This window comes from Eptatretus burgeri, chromosome 18 (assembly GCF_056783735.1).
Source record: "Eptatretus burgeri isolate ZD-2024b chromosome 18, Ebu_testis_v1, whole genome shotgun sequence".
In the NCBI taxonomy this organism is placed as follows: Eukaryota; Metazoa; Chordata; class Myxini; order Myxiniformes; family Myxinidae; genus Eptatretus; species Eptatretus burgeri.
In genome coordinates this window covers 43120701-43138085 of record NC_140978.1, presented here as the reverse complement: position 1 = coordinate 43138085, position 17385 = coordinate 43120701, and the positions used below count along the sequence as shown (strand labels likewise).

The 17385-nt window shown below is 42.7% G+C and overlaps 2 protein-coding genes across 9 annotated transcripts in view; one reads left to right on the top strand and one right to left on the bottom strand.

Moving 5' to 3' along the window:
* The window catches only part of LOC147008993 (protein furry homolog-like), a 395449-nt gene that overhangs the window by 74370 nt on the left and 303694 nt on the right, over positions 1-17385 (bottom strand). For all 8 annotated transcript variants that reach the window (XM_085864332.1, XM_085864334.1, XM_085864327.1 and 5 more), the window contains 9 exons: positions 15687-15872; positions 13903-14104; positions 9500-9621; positions 9237-9424; positions 8868-8968; positions 6355-6725; positions 3316-3525; positions 2370-2467; positions 2069-2239 (listed from right to left, as the gene is read on the bottom strand). In XM_085864332.1, the coding sequence (XP_085720458.1) occupies positions 2069-2239; positions 2370-2467; positions 3316-3525; positions 6355-6725; positions 8868-8968; positions 9237-9424; positions 9500-9621; positions 13903-14104; positions 15687-15872 (1649 nt within the window). The remainder of the gene's footprint in view (positions 1-2068; positions 2240-2369; positions 2468-3315; positions 3526-6354; positions 6726-8867; positions 8969-9236; positions 9425-9499; positions 9622-13902; positions 14105-15686; positions 15873-17385) is intronic.
* LOC147008994 (uncharacterized) lies at positions 243-2053 on the top strand. Its single transcript, XM_085864340.1, has 2 exons — positions 243-711; positions 923-2053. Exons 1-2 carry the CDS (start codon positions 290-292, stop codon positions 1071-1073), a joined length of 573 nt encoding a protein of 190 aa, XP_085720466.1. The 5' UTR covers positions 243-289; the 3' UTR covers positions 1074-2053.

The following is a 17385-nucleotide window of genomic DNA, read 5'->3' as shown; positions in this document are numbered from 1 at the left end:
TTTTTATCTGCAATTGTTTATTTGTTCTCTGCATTAATTTCAGAGTACGTTGAAACATTAAACTGCTTAAATTTCAGTAAAAACTGGAAAAATGAGTGTTCTTAAACTTTTGCCTGGAAGTGTGTATGTATATATATATATATATATATATATATATATATATATATATATATATATATATATATATATATATATATATATATATATATATATATATATATATATATACATATGTAGCCTTGTCTAACAGACTTTAATTCTTTCCAGGTGGACAATTCCTGGAGCAGAAATGAAGCATACCAATACAAGTGGAGCACAGAAGAGGAAAGGAGCTGCAGAGGAGGAGAAAATAAGCAAACTTCCAAAGTTATCAGCTTGGTTCACCCCTGGTGCAACAGCCACTGCTCCTCTGGACACAGCATCAACATCAACGTCCACTCCTGCAAGCATTTCTACATCCAATCTTCCAGTTCCAGACACACCATTATCTACTCCTGCTGCCTGGGACGTTCCACAAGAAGAAATACACGAATCGGCAACAGCAAAGAAGAATGTGATTCACATCCTGACATATCCAGGACTATGGAACACTAACAATGCTAGTACAGTGGATTACTGGATTCACAATGGGCCGGCATCATGTAAGAATCATGATTGCGATCTTTCAAATTCCCGCCGAGTGTATGACGGAGGAGAAAAAAGGCAGACAAGGTATTTATCAAAGACAGTATTCAAACGTGAACTGCGGAATGGCGAGTCTATAAAAAGCGAATGGCTGTTCAATTGACCATCCCAAGGTTGTTTGTACTGCTTTCCATGTCACCGATTGTCCAAGAATGAATCCTCTCCCTTTGCTACATCATGATTCAATGATTGGAAACTCATTTTAGATATCTTTAAATCTGTGTTTCCCAATGTTTAGATCACACTCAGAGTGTTCATATGTGCATGATGGTGACCAACTGTACGGGGGAACGCTCATTTTCAAGATCGAATCTAACAAAGAATCAGCTTCGCAGCACAATGGGACAGCAGCGTTTGAACTGGCTTTCACTCATGTGCATGGAAAATGACATCCTGAAGAACGTTGACTTCCAACTAATTATAAAACAATTCTCTGCAAAGAAATGTCGCAAACGTTTGTATTGATTAATTCTTGCTCTACCAATTAATTATATGTTTAAACGTTTGTGTTGTTCAACATTTGTGTTGATTCTTGCTTTACCAATCAATTGTATGTTTAACTTTACCGAAAGGTTTAGTTTTCATTTCAGTGCGTGGGTGGGTAGGGGCCCCAGTACATTGCTTTGCCCAGGGCCTACAATGCTGTGAAGGCGGCCCTGGGTGTGAATGGGCTCGTTAAGGTTTAGGTAGATAAGGATCTTCTGTTTGGTTTGTTTGTTGACTCATGGGTGTGTATTTGGGTCGAGGGTTAATGATAAATGTTTAATGATTGCATTGTTTGTAGTTGGATTCACATCCCATGTTCTCTCACAAATATACTATAAAAAACACTTGGTCTCTGAGAGAATCTGGGTGGTTCTGATCGCTATTAGACTTGAACACGTCTGCTGAAAGACAGATTTGATTTGGGCAATTAGCGCCAGAACAAGGCCGTGCCTATGCCAAGCAACTCTGCTCAGTCACAATTCAAGAACAGGCAGACGGCACCGATCTGCGTGGCAAACCTAGCTTGGTGGTTCCACTCGGTATGGTATCGTGGCAGACAGGCCTGTAATCCGACCCAGAATGACAGAATCAGACGGCCACTGCCGTGACCACTTTGACGCGGTTTGCCGAGATTCGAGCCAGGTGACCATCGGATACGGATGGACACACACACACACCTCCTTAATACTGGATTATAAAATTCTATATTTAACATTTTAAAGAAAACTTTCAGCTGGCTGTCATCTTGCTACTATACTGAAATTTGACACAGTGAGTAGTGCAATATGTGCAAATATTTAAAGTACAACAGAGCGAAGCTGGAACATAAAAGTTAAAATGATTGCTACTACAGCAGTCAAGTGTAAACCCAGCAATCAAATAAATCAAGATGTCATACCTCTGCCAAGTACCCAGTGAGAGTGAAGGTGTGTTCTCGATATGCTTGCTCCACATAGATACACACAGCATTAATCCAGCTTATGCAGTCTCGCTGGTATGAGTGCTGAGCGTACAATGTCATGACATGTGCTAAGTTGGACAGCTTGTCGTTGGACTCCTGAGAGCATACCTGCAGGGAGTTCCAACAGATAATATGAACTCATGATCCCATGCACATATAGGGAGAAAGGCAAAATTAAAGACATAAAAGCTCATTGACAATCTTGTAATACCAGGTAAGATATTTGTTTACAACAGACCTTTGCAATTTTTGTAGCAACCTCCTGGCAAAATTTGTTGGGGCTGTCAAAATTCTGGATCAGATGTGGCAGGAGGCAAAGCATATTCAGTGGAAAGCCTGTCATGAGCAAGGAGAAAAAGGAAAACAACAATAATGATTTGCTTTTGTTCGTGATGAATTCTATGGTGGCCAAAATGAAAATGGAGTAAAACAACGAGCTGAAACAAGAACAGGATTTTTCATGTTTAAAAGACTCGTACACCCACTCCCTTGGGAGCGGTAGGAAGGGTCATGTTGTTATCCTCTCTGGGGTAGATAGATTATAGTAGTACGAGGCTTGGGTCTGTTAGTCTGGGGGGTACGTAATAAGGATATAATTCCTCAAGAACGTCAGGTTTCCTCCCTTTCAGTTTCGAGTTAAACAGCAGTAGCGACTGTTTAAACGGGTAATCATAACGTGTTTGTGGTTTATATATTTTTTTACTTCGCGTCGAGGGTGCCCTACGAAATGCCATGATAACCTATTGACTGTATACACGTAAACACGGCGTTTGTCCAAGGAAGAAAAAAAACCCTTGGGGAGAGTGAATATTGTTAGTATTAATATTGTTTGTACAAGATTATTAGTCTCGGAAACCTAAAGGATGAGATTAATTATGGTTTCAATCCATAGTTTACAATGAAATCAGTATTGCTATAAAGTGTGACGATATATGGGAAAATGATTCAAATACGTTAGTTCCCTTCCACTGGCAGCTTGTTGTTTCCATACATATTGCTTACTATGCTCATGATTAAATCGAAAAATGTCAATGTGAATTTTCCCAAAAGCCTTTCTGGTTTTACAAATATGAACTTTGAAAAACACAGATTCTAACTACTTGGTTATTGGAAATCAAATGTGAACAAATATTATTAACATCAATGTGTGGCAAATGTTTATTTTACAACTGAGAAGAACTTACCTGTTCTGGGGTTATCAACAATAGGCAAGCATGAGATGGAGGTAAGCCGACTCAAGAGGCGTGTTGAAGTTTCCAAAGAGGTCTGAATTGTGAATCCTTTCAGCAGTAATGGCTGAAGCCCTGGAAATGAATTCCAACCCAGCTGGCTGTGTGCCTTTTCCAGGCATTCCCAGGAAAGTACTTGGCTCGTACAACACTCCAGAACGTTGTCTGAGAACAGAGTAAGTGTGAGGTGTTGTGGGGAAAGAGATGGGTAAGTACGAAGTGAACGGTTGTTTAATGAAGTAAGAGGAGGCTTCACTAATTTTTATTTTAAAACGATTATAATTTAACAAATTAGATTCAGAGATGCCCTTGACCAATAAAACCAAAATATAGAGATTTGTTAGTGGAAAATCAATGATACAATGAAGGCCTAAAAAGGCTTTTGATAATTACAGCTGGTATCAAGCAAATTGTTTCTTTATTTTTGAATCAATTTCTCGTCTATTTCTTATTCAATGGAACTTTTAAGCATGCACTGTCAAAGTACTTCTCATTGTATGTGCATCGCATATACTGTATACTGTACTAGGTGAATGCACCCGGCGTTGCCCGGGTTCTTTTTGAATGAATTTAATATTCTATACATAGGTCTGACGTGAGCCCAGAATTAGTTCCCCATTGGGCCACGGCAGTCATAGCCGAAGTGGGTTGGTGAGGGGGAAACACCCCCCGGCCGACTTGAAAGCAAGCTACTTAAACTGTGCAATGTCTACAATACCAAGTACTGAAATCAATGGGTTAGAATGATCAATGACCAAGCGTAATGCAGAAATAGAGTAACAATGTCCTCTTTATAAGGTATTAGATAGATTAGATGAGATAGATAGATTCGATGACAATAAACTCATTTTAATTATCATGACCGACCAAACAATTAACGACAATGAGCAATTGTATTTTTTTGTACACAGAATCTAGGCTTGTGGAGGAACATGATGATAGAGGGAAGAAAGCAACGAACTCACAGTGTGGCGATGGCGCAATGGATGGGCACAAGCAAGACAATGAATGAACAAGAAAAGGGAGAAAGAGAGAGGTGAAGGAAATATGGGAGAGAGAGAGAGAGAGAGAGAGAGAGAGAGAGAGAGAGAGAGAGAGAGAGAGAGAGAGAGAGAGAGATAGAGAGAGAGAGAGAGAGAGAGAGAGAGAGAGATAGAGAGAGATAGAGAGAGATAGAGAGAGATAGAGAGAGATAGAGAGAGATAGAGAGAGATAGAGAGAGATAGAGAGAGATAGAGAGAGATAGAGAGAGATAGAGAGAGATAGAGAGAGATAGAGAGAGATAGAGAGAGATAGAGAGAGATAGAGAGAGATAGAGAGAGATAGAGAGAGATAGAGAGAGATAGAGAGAGATAGAGAGAGATAGAGAGAGATAGAGAGAGATAAAGAGAGATAGAGAGAGAGATAGAGAGAGATAGAGAGAGATAGAGAGAGAGATAGAGAGAGATAGAGAGAGAGAGAGAGAGAGAGAGAGAGAGAGAGAGAGAGAGAGAGAGAGAGAGAGAGAGAGAGAGAGAGAGAGAGAGAGAGAGAGAGAGAAAAGAGAAAGTGTGTTGGGTTAAGTAGGGTTGATGGGGGTAGAAAGAATCATGAGTAAAGGTGATGGTGGTACACTATTGGCTTGAAATCCTGGAGGAAAGAGTGTGATTGAACAATCTCAGAAAGGCGATTACAAAAACGGGAGAAAAAAAACAAAAACAGGAACAAATGAATTGAGGTGGGTGGAGGGTCTGGAATTTAAACAGGAAGCGGCTATTGTGAGAAAGTATGTATCCTGGGTGGAGCGAGAAAGGGTCTGAGGGCAAAGAGAGCAGATCGATCTGACTGGAGTAGAGGCGGTAAAAGATAGAGGGATCACTGACATGTCTGTGATGTGAGAACAAGAAGTCTTGTGTTTCAGCCTTATTGCAAGAAAAGCCAATAATGTTGAGAGCTTTGGTTTCCACAGATTCCAGTACACACATATGCAAAGCTGAGGCACGAGCCCTTCAGGTAGAGCAGTACTTAATTGAGCTATAGACAAAGACGTTGTCAGCTAGAAGTAGCTCTGATCTGCCAAGGAAAGACTTGGAATGATGGAAGACACCAAGTCTGTGGCTGGCTTTGGATGTCAGCTTTTCCCGATGGGCAGCACTCAGGAAGAGTAATGGCTGATGGTGAGGCCAAGAAGTTAAAGAGACTGAACCTCTTCTATGGCTGACCATGAAATAGAGCTCCCTTTCATAGCCCCCACCGAGAGTGACCTTTGGCCGAATGAATGGCAACCTCAAAAAACAAATAAATTGACGTGACAAAATTCAAACCTCCCCAAAAAAAACTTTAAAAAAGGATTTTCTGCTCGCAATATAGATCGAGAATGAAGCATCCTAAGCAGTTCATTTAAGGCGTGAGAGGACTCGTCGTGTAAATCAAATTGTCGTGGTTACTCGCAGTCATCACCCAAGGGGATCCCTATCCCCTCAAGTTAGCCACAGTGCGGTAACTGCCCAGACCACAGCCCTGAACCGCTGCTCATTAGACCATGGCCTCGGCTCACCACCCTTCTTCCACTTTACGAGTTCAGTAGGAATGACTTGTGCGAAGGACTGCTCCACCTCCCACAATGTCACATGGTGTGTGGTGTTTATGCTGTGATGAGAACCCTGCATAATCTTATGCCTTGTACTGGCTCTGTGGAGCCCAGCATCATATGCAGCAGACAAAAAGTGACAAAATACCAAATCGTATGACACATGGATGATTGTGGTGGGATGAACGATATATATATATATATATATATATATATATATATATATATATATATATATATATATATATATATTATTCAATGTAAATTCAATTGAAGCAGAAAAAAATGGAAATAGATTAAAAAAAAAGGAAAGCAAATAAAACCATTAATGGACAATTAAATCAATGTCAGATAATTCCAGGAACCACAAGAAGTGGGATTAAATATTGGTGGTGGTCCAGATGTGAGTGCAGGCTGAATCTTACTGAGGATGTGCTCAAGCAGTTGTACACCCATGAGGTACTCGTTCTCGAAGTCCGACTCGAGCAACGCAACGGCCATCCAGAATATTGTTGTAAGTAAAACCCGAGGCTCAGCCTGCAATGGTGTTAAGCCGTCCTTGCACACTTTGTCATCTCCAAGAGACGTCAAGCTTCGGGTTTTACCGAGGGAACAACTTCGGTCTGTTGCTTTTCCTCCCTCAAGGCGATCGAGTGTGTTGCTCCTCCATTCACTCGTAGTTGAATTGTTCTGCGAGGCTGAACGGTACCGATGAAGGTTTGCTGGCTCTTCAGAAGTAAAAGTTGAGTTCCAGCCATTGTCACATGTCCTATCCAGCTGCAAGCTCGCATTTTGACTGGGATCAGGGTGAAAAGATGGATGATTTCTGGATTACTCATACCCCTTTATAATGAACACAGATGGTGACATTCAGGCTAACACTGAAAGATTATTCTGAGATACATGAAACCCTGAGCATAATATATATATTTTTTTAAGAAGAAGGTATTTTTTAAGCATAAGGAGCGCACGCACGCACACGCCTGGTGTTGGCTTAATGGTTCGGGTGGTGGGCTTGGGATCCTGAGTTCAAATCCCCCTCGGCTGTTGAATTCAAACCAGGTGGGGTTGACTCTGCCTGTCATCCTTCCGAGGTCGGCAAAATGAGTGCCAGCATGTTGGTAGCCTGTGTCGGACTGGCGACTCATCCAGGATTGTGTCCAATAGCCAAGGAGACTGCTTAGGCAGCACCAACACTCTGCACAGAGTATGGTCCCAATGGATGGATGGATGGAACCTGGCATGCAGATCGCATGAAAACTTTTCATGAGAGCATTAAAAGAGTCCAGTTTTGCTTTGCCATGAATCGTTGTTAATACATTTTTGCTTATGTGTATAAACATTAAATGAGAGTTTAAAACAAGTGACTTCTTTCAGGAGCAGCACATGGTTGCAGGTCGGGTCATTTAATTACTGAGAACACAGCTGTGCCAGTGATGAAGTACCCACTGGAGGTTAGACCAGGAAATACAAATTTGTTCATGGTCCCAGCGATAACACGCCTACTCGTTGGGAAGGACACTGTGGGATGTTCAACGTCTACCAACTCATACCGGCAGATGAGACGACCAGTTTAACGTAAAAATAAGGAACGGCACACACATTAATGAATCACCCTGCCTGGGAAACGCCAAGGTGCCAGTTTATAGTTGGGTCGGAATCAAATCCATGCTAGGCAGCTCAGAGGTGAGTGTGCATAGCTCCAGGCTATCCTACCAGCCTATGAAGGATATAAACAATCAATACAAATATCACCAATGAGTTTGATTTAAAATATAGTTACTAAATCCAGCACAAAACTGGCTGTCTGGATTGGTGGCACAAGAGAATAAAACCAGAAGAATACTGGAAGACCACTCAGTCGAGCGCATACCTCCACCAGGCTGAACTCTTTACGTTTTGTTTACCACTGATAGGCTGGATCTGCTGACCTGAACCAAAATCTAATTCGTTTGTTCTTGTGATCTACGAAACTCAACCACCAAGTTTTGTCATAATCCATCCACAACTTTTTGAAATATCATGCTAAATATCGTTTTTGGCCCAATGTCTGAAGAGGAATTCCTCAAGAATGGTGAGGAATTCCTCAAGAAATTAAAAAATTATCGTCTCCGTATTCGGATCTTAAACAAAATCAAATCAATTTGTCCATGTGACACACCTAACCTGTTCACCAAGTTTTGTCCGAATCCGTCCATCAAGTTTTGAGATATCATGATGTATATCGTTTTTATCTCCATCACTCAATGGTGAAGGAGGAGGAAGAGGAGATTAGGACCATACTCTGTGCAGAGCGTTGGTGCTGCTTAAGCAGTCTCCTTGGCTATTGGGCACAATGCTGGACTCCGACACAGTATACCAGCAAGCGGGCACTCATTTTGCCGACCTCGGAAGGATGACAGGCCGAGTTAACCCTACCTGGTATTAATTCAACAGCGGAGCGGGATTTGAACTCAGAACCTTAGGATCCAAAGCCCACCACCCTAACCATTAAGCCAACACCGGGCATAATAGTGAAGAATCACTTCAAAAAATTCTCGGATCTGGATTGGCATCCGGATCTTCACCAAAATCAAATTGATTCCTCCTTGTCATGCACCAAACCTGTCCACCAAGTTTCGTCCAAATCCGTTCGCAACCTTTTGAGATATCTTGTTCACAGAAAGACAGATAGACAGACGGCTGAAAACCTCCGGTGGCAGAGGCAAAAATCGATGGAGTTATCCTCCATAAAGGATCACATGGTGCTGACGTGGTTTGAGTTTTACACCATCGTTGGAGCAAAAAAATGTAATAACAATACAAGCCTTTAATTAAACTTGTTAAACCATTACTCAAAATGTAGTTTGGTGTCTCAAATGGCACAAGTACAACAGCAAATGTAGGTTTTAAAAACACGAGCAAACAAGGAATGTGAAAGATTCAAGTCATGACTAACCGTGAATGTGAGCGCACTCTCCGATTTAAATTTTGTTTTGAACATTCGACCAACGTGTCCACTGCCGCATCAAGAGTCAGAAGCACCTCCATAACGATGCCCTGTCAAGCAGCAGTCAAGGCCAAACAAATCAAAGTGTTAATAGCAATGGTATTTTCAAAAATATTGTACACTTCCTCCATTTAAATGGAGATTGCAACAAATTAATGTAGACCGTAGAGACAGTCAACAGTTACCACAATCTGATTCAGCACACAAACAATCAGGAACATATTATAAATGTGACATCTTTTCAACAAATGGGGTGGGGGGTTTCAGGACTTATGACAAACCCTGCTAATAACTACAGAATAAAGTACTCTTTTGCACCTGGGATTCTTCACTTGCGTCGGCCACCCTCTCAAGCAAATGGGAGAGCAGCAGAGAGAGCTGTGTAGCATTGAGAGGTTGTGCCAAGGCTCGGAAGATCTGCAGGGAACGGCCTACGTAGTGCGGTATCGAACTTGAGAGGGCCACATCGAGGGCTACACCACTCAGTCGCTTTTTCAGCTGGTATCCTAAATCATGGGGAGACAACATTCAATCTTTGAAAGTGGCGGGTAAAGCCGACGTCGTAATACACGAGACAATACCTGGCCTCGCTTCACTGAACGCTGCGACCACGTGCTGGATGAAGGAGGTTAACTGTTCGGTGCTTGGAATGGCCGGATTTTTTGACGATGCATCCTCATAGTTCCAGAGTGGACCAGGCCTCCTGCAGACAATTTGAAGAGATTCAGAAAAATGTATGTATTGACAGAAATGTAACTCAAACCTTTGTCTCAGGACAAAGAAAGCAGTCACTTAAAAGGACAAAAGGTGAATGTAGAGTTCATGAAATATAAAAATAATGGAACACTTTTTAGTGACAAATAAATTAGGAATTGTTGAAAACACAGATTTATGATGGATTGGTCAACTTTGTTCCATGTTTTCCAATTTCACTGCAACATGTAATGGTAGTGTTTAGTTGAATATCAAGTCTATTGTTACAAAAGCCTGGAGAAGGACGTGTGTGGGTAGGGTGGATTGAGTTTTTTTTTTAACGTACACAAAGAGAAGAAGGGGGAATTTAATTTTGTTTTTTAAACTTTTGTTTCGATTATAATTATTTTACTATTCGTATATGGACTCATTGATATTTTTATATCATGATCAAGATGATCAAGTTTACTCGTATCTCTATATGGCATATCTGTTCGAGCAGATAGCATAAGGAGAAGATAGTATTTGAGGAGATAGCGGCACCGAACCATCTCCCCCACAAGGTTTTCTGGTGAGGAGGGTGTTTGGATATGAACACTCAGCAGGACGAAAAACAAAACTTGTTAAAGGGCGGAGGAGCCCCTTGCGAGCCAATGGCCATCCATTTCTCGTGCCCAACAGTGTCTGCGGACGTCCTCTTGCAGTTTGGTTGCTATTTTTAAGGAGGTTGGTGGCAGGAGTTGCACTCCAGTTGCCGTAAAACACTTCACTCCGCAAAACATGCAAAAATGCAAAGAAAACTGAAAACCCACTCCGTGGGAGTACCTCCTGTGCAGCTGTTCCCCTTCACAGAGCAGCTCACCGGATGACGGGATTGGGGCAAAGCCTTCAGGACCCCGACTCTTTGAGGATTAGAGGAAAAACACAGAGTAACCTTCCCGGGTCATATTGCGGAAGTATGTAACACAGTGGTGCTGAGGTGTCGTCCATCAGACGGAGGTCTCCTTGGGTTAACCTGAGGAAATTCCTTTGGGTGGGTGCCTGGAATATCCCATCCCTAAGAGAGGATGATCACTTGTCTCTGTTATAATCTGAACTCAAACGTTTGAACATCGGTATTGCAGCACTCTCTCAGGTTCGGAGACTGGATTGCAGCGAGATCATGGCAGATGGTTGCACCTACTATTGGTCTGGTTTCCCTGATGGTTACCATGCCCAAGGAGTTGCTGTAGCTGTGTCCAATAAGATGACTCCAATGATAAATGAGGTAACACCAGTCAAAGAGCGTTATGAGAGAAAGGATTCGTCACTCGTTGGGTGTCGTTTCCCTGGTCTTTGTAAATGCTCCGACCGAGGCGAGTGATCTCACCGTGAAGGACGAGTTCTATGCCACGCTCGAGTGTGTGGTTGATCAGTGCCCCAAGCGAGAGATTCTTCTAGTCTTGGGGGATTTCAATGCATCGACTGGAACTGTTAGGGATGGTTATGAGACATGTGTTGGTCCCCATGGGTCTGCAACTGTGAACCATAACAGCACTAAGGTTCCTTGACTTTGCAATAAGCCATGGATTTAGGGTGGCTGGTTCATGGTCTCAGCACTAACAGGCTCATCGCTGGACTTGGTATTCCAACACTGGTGGTGCGGCAAAGGAGATTGACCACATGCTCGTTGATGGTCGCTGGGGGATGATCCAGAACCGCAGGGTCTACCGGAGTGTTCAGTTCCTCAATACTGACCATAGGCTTGTTGCAGCAACTCTGAAGCTGCAGCTTAAATCTGGGAGAATGGTACCATCCCAGCCAAGGCTGCATGTTGGCAAGCTGAAGGATGAGAGGGTAGCTGAGGAGTTTGCGAACACTCTGAATTGGGGTTTGAGGGGTTTGAGTGCTTTGGGGGATACTGAAGAGTTGTGGAGTGCTTTCAAGACTGCCATCGTCGATATTGCCAGTGGATGTCTTGGAACTCGTCATACGGAAAAGAAGAATTTTGTCTCTCAAGGGACACTGGATACCAATGACCAGAGTCGCAGGGCTAGGCTTAATGGCAGAGCTGAGCTGTTCAGGGAGTTGAGGCGTAAAACTGTATGTGCACTGAGGGTGGACAAGGAGGCCTTTGTGGGAGGGATCTGTGATGGGGCAGAGCATCACCTGTGGTCAAGCGATTCTCATCCTTCTTACAGGAGAATTTGCATATTGCGGTCCTCCATGCCCGCCCCTCGGTGCAATGCAGTTAGAGCGGAGAGTGTTGGGCTCTCGACAAAGAAATCCAAAGTGAAGGGCCGATTAATTTTAGCGTCTGGACCAAGCTGTTACACCAGCTGTTGAGTGGGATGTCAGGGGTGTCACTATCTCTATTGCTGACACTCCAATCAACTGTCATCCACCTTCGTTTGTGGAAACACAGGCTGCGGTGAAAAGGAGTAAAAGCTCCTGGGATCTTTGGCATCCATGCTGAACTTCTCGAGGCTGGTGGAAATGCTGTACTCATGTTGTTGCATGTAGTTATGTGCTCTGCCTGGAACACAGGCATTATCCCAACTGACTGGAAAAGGGGCTTTGCTGTCCCTCTCTGGAAAGGGAAGGGTGATCGCCAATCCTGCAACAACTACTGAGGGGTGACGCTACTCTCAGTGCTGGGCAAGGTCTTTGCTCGGATAATTATTGATCGGGTTCGACACCATCTGCTTGAGCACCAGCGTCCAGAGCACTCAGGCTTTACACGAAAGAGGTCAATGATTCATAGTGTCCTTGCTTTATGGGTCCTCACCGAATGCAGACAAGAGTTTCGGCAGGGGCTGCTTGCAGTCTATGTTGCTATCTGCAAAGAATTAAATTCAGTGAATTGGCATGCCCTTTGGAGGATTTTTGGTTTTTGTGGGGTGCCACCAAACCTAATCAATCTGATGTCTGAACTATACTTTGGGACTGAGAGTGCTGTGAGATGTGGTGATACCATCTCAGACTTATTTCCAGTTGTTACTGGAGTTCCTCAGGGGTGTGTACTGGCCCCCATACTTTTCAGTGCTTGTATGGACTGGCTTCTGTGGAGGATGTCAGGGAGATCAAGTTGCGGTGCATCATTTGGGAATGTCAAGATCTCTGATCTTGATTTCGCAGACGATGCAGTCATCTTTAAGGAGACTCTGGAAAACCTTTTGAGGACCCTCGAGGTGCTGAATGAGGAGTCAGAGCCACTGGGATTACGGGTTTCCTATGTCAAAACTAACATCCAGGTTTTCAATGACACCTTGGATGCTGCTATCTTGTCTGTTCCCGTTTGTGGTGAGGATGTTGAGGTCACAGAGAGATTCACTTTCCTTGGCAGTGATATTCATGTCTTTGCTGGCTGTGAGTCAGAGGTCAATAGACGTCTGGGTCGGGCTTGGGGAGTCATGCATTCACTGGATCATGGGGTGTGACACTGCTGGTACCTGTGCAGGACGACACAAGTCCGAGTCTTCAGGTCCTTGGTGCTTCTCCTCTTGCTCTCCGGATGTGAGACTTGGACTCTGACCAGGGATCTGAGACGTAGACTGAAATCCTTTGGTACGAGTTATCTTCGGAGAATCCTTGGCTATCGCTGGTCAGACTTTGTGTCCAACGAGCGGTTGCTGAGAGAGACTCAAATGAGATTTGTTACCTGCATAGTCCATGAGTGTCAGTTGCGGCTGTACGGATATGTGGCTCGTTTTCTTCATGCTGATCCTGCTCACCAGATTCACTCAGCAAGGGAGCCTCGTGAGTGGAGGAGGCCAATGGGCCGACCATGTGCCTCGTGGTTGCAGCAGGTTGAACAGCATCTCAAGGAAATGGGGATGGCCTGGGCATCTGCCTGGACAATGGCCAGACAGAGGCCCCGAGAGTACAGAGCCAGAAAAAGTGTACGCAGCAACGTGCTGCTCCAGCACCTGTTCCCATTCCTGGCATGACCTGATCTGACCTGAGATAGCATAAACTTTTTCCCCATCAACAATGATAGAACATGTTCCAGCTAAAGATTAAATATAACGATTGAATTGCTGTTCAAATGTATAATATAGCCAATTAGTGAAGAAGCAGATAAAATAAAATTTCCTTCATTACCTCAAAAAGCTTTCAAGTCAGGTTTAATTTTATTTCATCCTTCATTGGAAAAAAAAAAAAGAGTTCTTTTATTTTCAAAGTTATGAATTTAGATGCTTATGAAAAGAAAATATCTATCATGATGACAAATCTATCAGGAATATAACTTAGTTTGAAAGGTGGATACAAAATACTACTGTGGAATGAGGAGCAAATACGGTGTAGTCACCTTGTGCTCAAAAACTCCACGAGTTCTCTCGCCTTGCATGTCCCATCGTTAGTGGCTTCACTCACAGTCACAACAGGAATGGAAAGCGTTGCGCTCACATTGCCCAAGACGTTCAGACTCGAGGCTGAAGATCCTGAGCTTGGACTCAGAGCAGAATCTGCTCCAGAAGAACTCTGGGACAATGGCCAAAGCGGGGTGCGTCCTGCAGATGTTTCGACAGTAATGAAAACAAAGTGGGCAACTTTGCTCGAAGTGATGAGCAATAGAGAATGTTGACGGTGAAAATAAAAAAATCTCCCCATAAAAGGTTTTCAACTTTGTCCTTAGTCTGTTCAACAAGCCTCAACATTGAAATAAGATGACCAGTGCATTATTTCAACTCATCATGCAAATTTTCAGCACATGTGCACAGCTAGAGAGTTCACAGAACAACTTATCCCACTCAGTCTGGAGAAAAAGGACATGGGAAGGGTCTTTTCAACTCTTGCCTAACATAGTTCAGCAAGATATATATTGTCTTTGTTCGTAAAGTTTCAATAACAGGCGCAGTGGTAACCATACGAAGCGGATTGGCCAAATGGAGCAGAACAGAGCCGAACCTTCCACCAACTCTTTTCAGAGAAACTGATGATTTTGGAACGATCTTTGAGAAAAAGATGCACAAACCAAACAAATCTTCTGGACAAAGTTAGCTCCGTCGTTGCATTGCTAGGCATCGACATTTTGGGCTGAATCTCGCTGTTCTCTGCCCTCAGAGCATGCAGCAAATTTGATTGGTTGAGACAGCATACAATTTTATCCAAGTACTGCTAAACTGTAGGTTTTTGGAAGTGCAGACAAGGTGATTTGTGTTCCACAGTGTTCAAATATATAATTCCATTGAAATAAAATCAAGGTTTTCAAGGTTATAGAAGAAAAACAAATAGACCATTGAATCTGACATTTACCGGCAATGATCCATCGTCTTTTACATCACCCTATCTAACACATTCGATTAATTATTTGTGCCTGTTGTTTGTATAATTGTGTCCATGACATCGCTAAAAACAGCAAGTTTCCTGTTTGTAATGATTTTCAATTTTGACTGCCAGACGCTTTAACGCGAGAACGCATGCGTGCAAGGGATGAGAATCCATACAATTTGCCAAATTCAGAGCCAAAGTACTGCTAAACTGCAGGTTCATGTTCCAATTTGTGTTCTAAAGTGTTCAAAATATAACATTCAATTGAAATCAAGTAGATCCTCGATCATACACTGACGTCTGCCAGACAGACAGAGTGAAACAATTGCTTTACCCCACTTTGTACTACATGTGTGGGGTAATGACGCCTTTTTTGTATCCAGTAGTCGAGGCTCATGGAGGAACAAGGATACAGAAAGAACCAGAATGTAAAGAGAATAGTGGATATAGGGAGTCGTTTGGGGAGGGAGGGGGGAAGCTGGCCACACCTCAATCATACAATTCTAAATGAGTCCCAACATGTCATCATCCAAACAAAAGAGAACTTCAACATGAATGCAATTTAAAGAATACTATCTCTTTGCTTACATCATAAAAACAGTTTTTACATCATAAAAACAAAAAAAAAAACTGTTGTGCCTGCACCAACATTATTTTCAAATAATTCTCTTGGAGACATCGACACATTATGTATGCAAGGGAGGACTGACAGATCAAGAAGGAAAAAAAAAGGAGAGGGAAAGGAGTTGGGGGGAGGTTTGGGGGGGGGGTGGAAGAGAAAAGGGGCTTCAAAGCATGAGGGACTGAAATAGCCTTTGGTACCGAGCAAGGGGCTATTGCTGAGCGAAGATGAACTGGCGGTGAGGAATCGAGAATGGGAATTCATGCTCCTCGCGAAGAGCAATGCAGCGCTATTCTGAGGAGAGTTGTTCGTGTCCAGAAGCAAGAGGAGATGTAGCAGCAAACGTTTTGCATGCTCAAGAACCTCTGGATGGTGGTGATCAAGGTCTACACAAAGTTACAATAACTTGAATTAGTCAAAACAATCTTTAACTCACCATATTCAGTAATATGAATGACATTAAAAAAATATCAAAAAATGATCTCAACCTCGTTTGTCTTCACCCATGTACTGCAGAGTAAATATGTACTAAATCATATCTTTGTGGAGACCCAGGTTGAAATTTCCAGTTGTGATAATATAACTGTCCAAACAGATAAACGTGGCATGAATACAAGTAGCTAAATGCAAGAGACCAATAATCCGATAATTTACAAGCATTTGTACATTCACATAGAATGTGAGTTCTTAGTTCATGATTATTTCCAAAAGGTCTATCACAATGCTCCGACAACAAAGGGTGACAATTTGTAAGACACCAAATCTTTTTTTCATTAGTATGATGGATGGGGGCATTTAACGAGTCGCTCCGTGATGACCATCATCATCAGGAAGCCACGTGACCTCTCGTTAAATGGCAAAATTAGACGGTGGACACTGGAACTCGTGGTTAACTGATTGGCGCTCATGGTTCTAAATCAACCCACCATATCACGAAGGCAATTGTGAGCGGTGGCCCCAGGTCCGGCTCTTATGAGAACAAACGGGCATTAACCCCCTCATAATACACTCGGTACCACAGCTTATAATGGAGCAGATATATATATATATATATATACATAGATATGTATATACAGTATGTATCAGATGCACCGACTGACCGTTAGAGTGAGCATCGCCGCGGATTATGTCTTAAACGGTAAAACCGCACAATCCACAAAGAACAACTGTCCGTCTGCCACCCAGACGATTGTTGCCGCTAATGCAAACCATTCAACCAGAAAGCACATGATGTGATCGGCAGGTGAATCAAAACATGTGGAGTGTGACGGGCACTCCCCCGATCTCCATTGTACATAGTCCTACACCGTTAGACAAAGTCGTGATGTTGACCGTATAATCTTTGTCTGTTTGACAGAGTCGCTGGGCCACTGGGTTGGAGGTGAAACTTTGGTGTAGGACTATGTCCAATGGAGATCGGGGGAGTGCTCATCACATTCCACATGTTTTGATACATACATATATGTATATATATATATATATATATATATATATATATATATATATATATATATATATATATATATATATATATATATATATATATACTGTATTTCTATATTGCTACGGATTTCAGAATCCGATCCGACGAATGCATACAAACATCTCGGTTCTCAGACAGTTATTTCCCTAAATGCATGTCCAGGAGAGACCCAACGCCATGTCTGGTGAGAATCTAACTTTGATGCATTGAGACGGGTAAATAATAGATTCCCTCTCTTATGGAAAGCTCCTTTTTCTCTTTAAGACAGACACATTCATGCACGTGAGATAGCCGTTAGACCATGGGATCGGAGGCTCGACACCCACCTTTTTCAATCGATGTTTGACACCCCGTTCAGCAGCTCTATGGACGCTAACTGGCTCTTTTTCATATCGGGCTGAACATTGAGGTGATAA

Bases quoted from the DNA above. Each gene is read 5' to 3' on its own strand.
- LOC147008994 (XM_085864340.1), top strand. From the start codon at position 290: ATGAAGCATACCAATACAAGTGGAGCACAGAAGAGGAAAGGAGCTGCA. The intron at 712-922 runs GTATTTATCAAA...CCCAATGTTTAG, and splicing joins GGAGAAAAAAGGCAGACAAG to ATCACACTCAGAGTGTTCAT.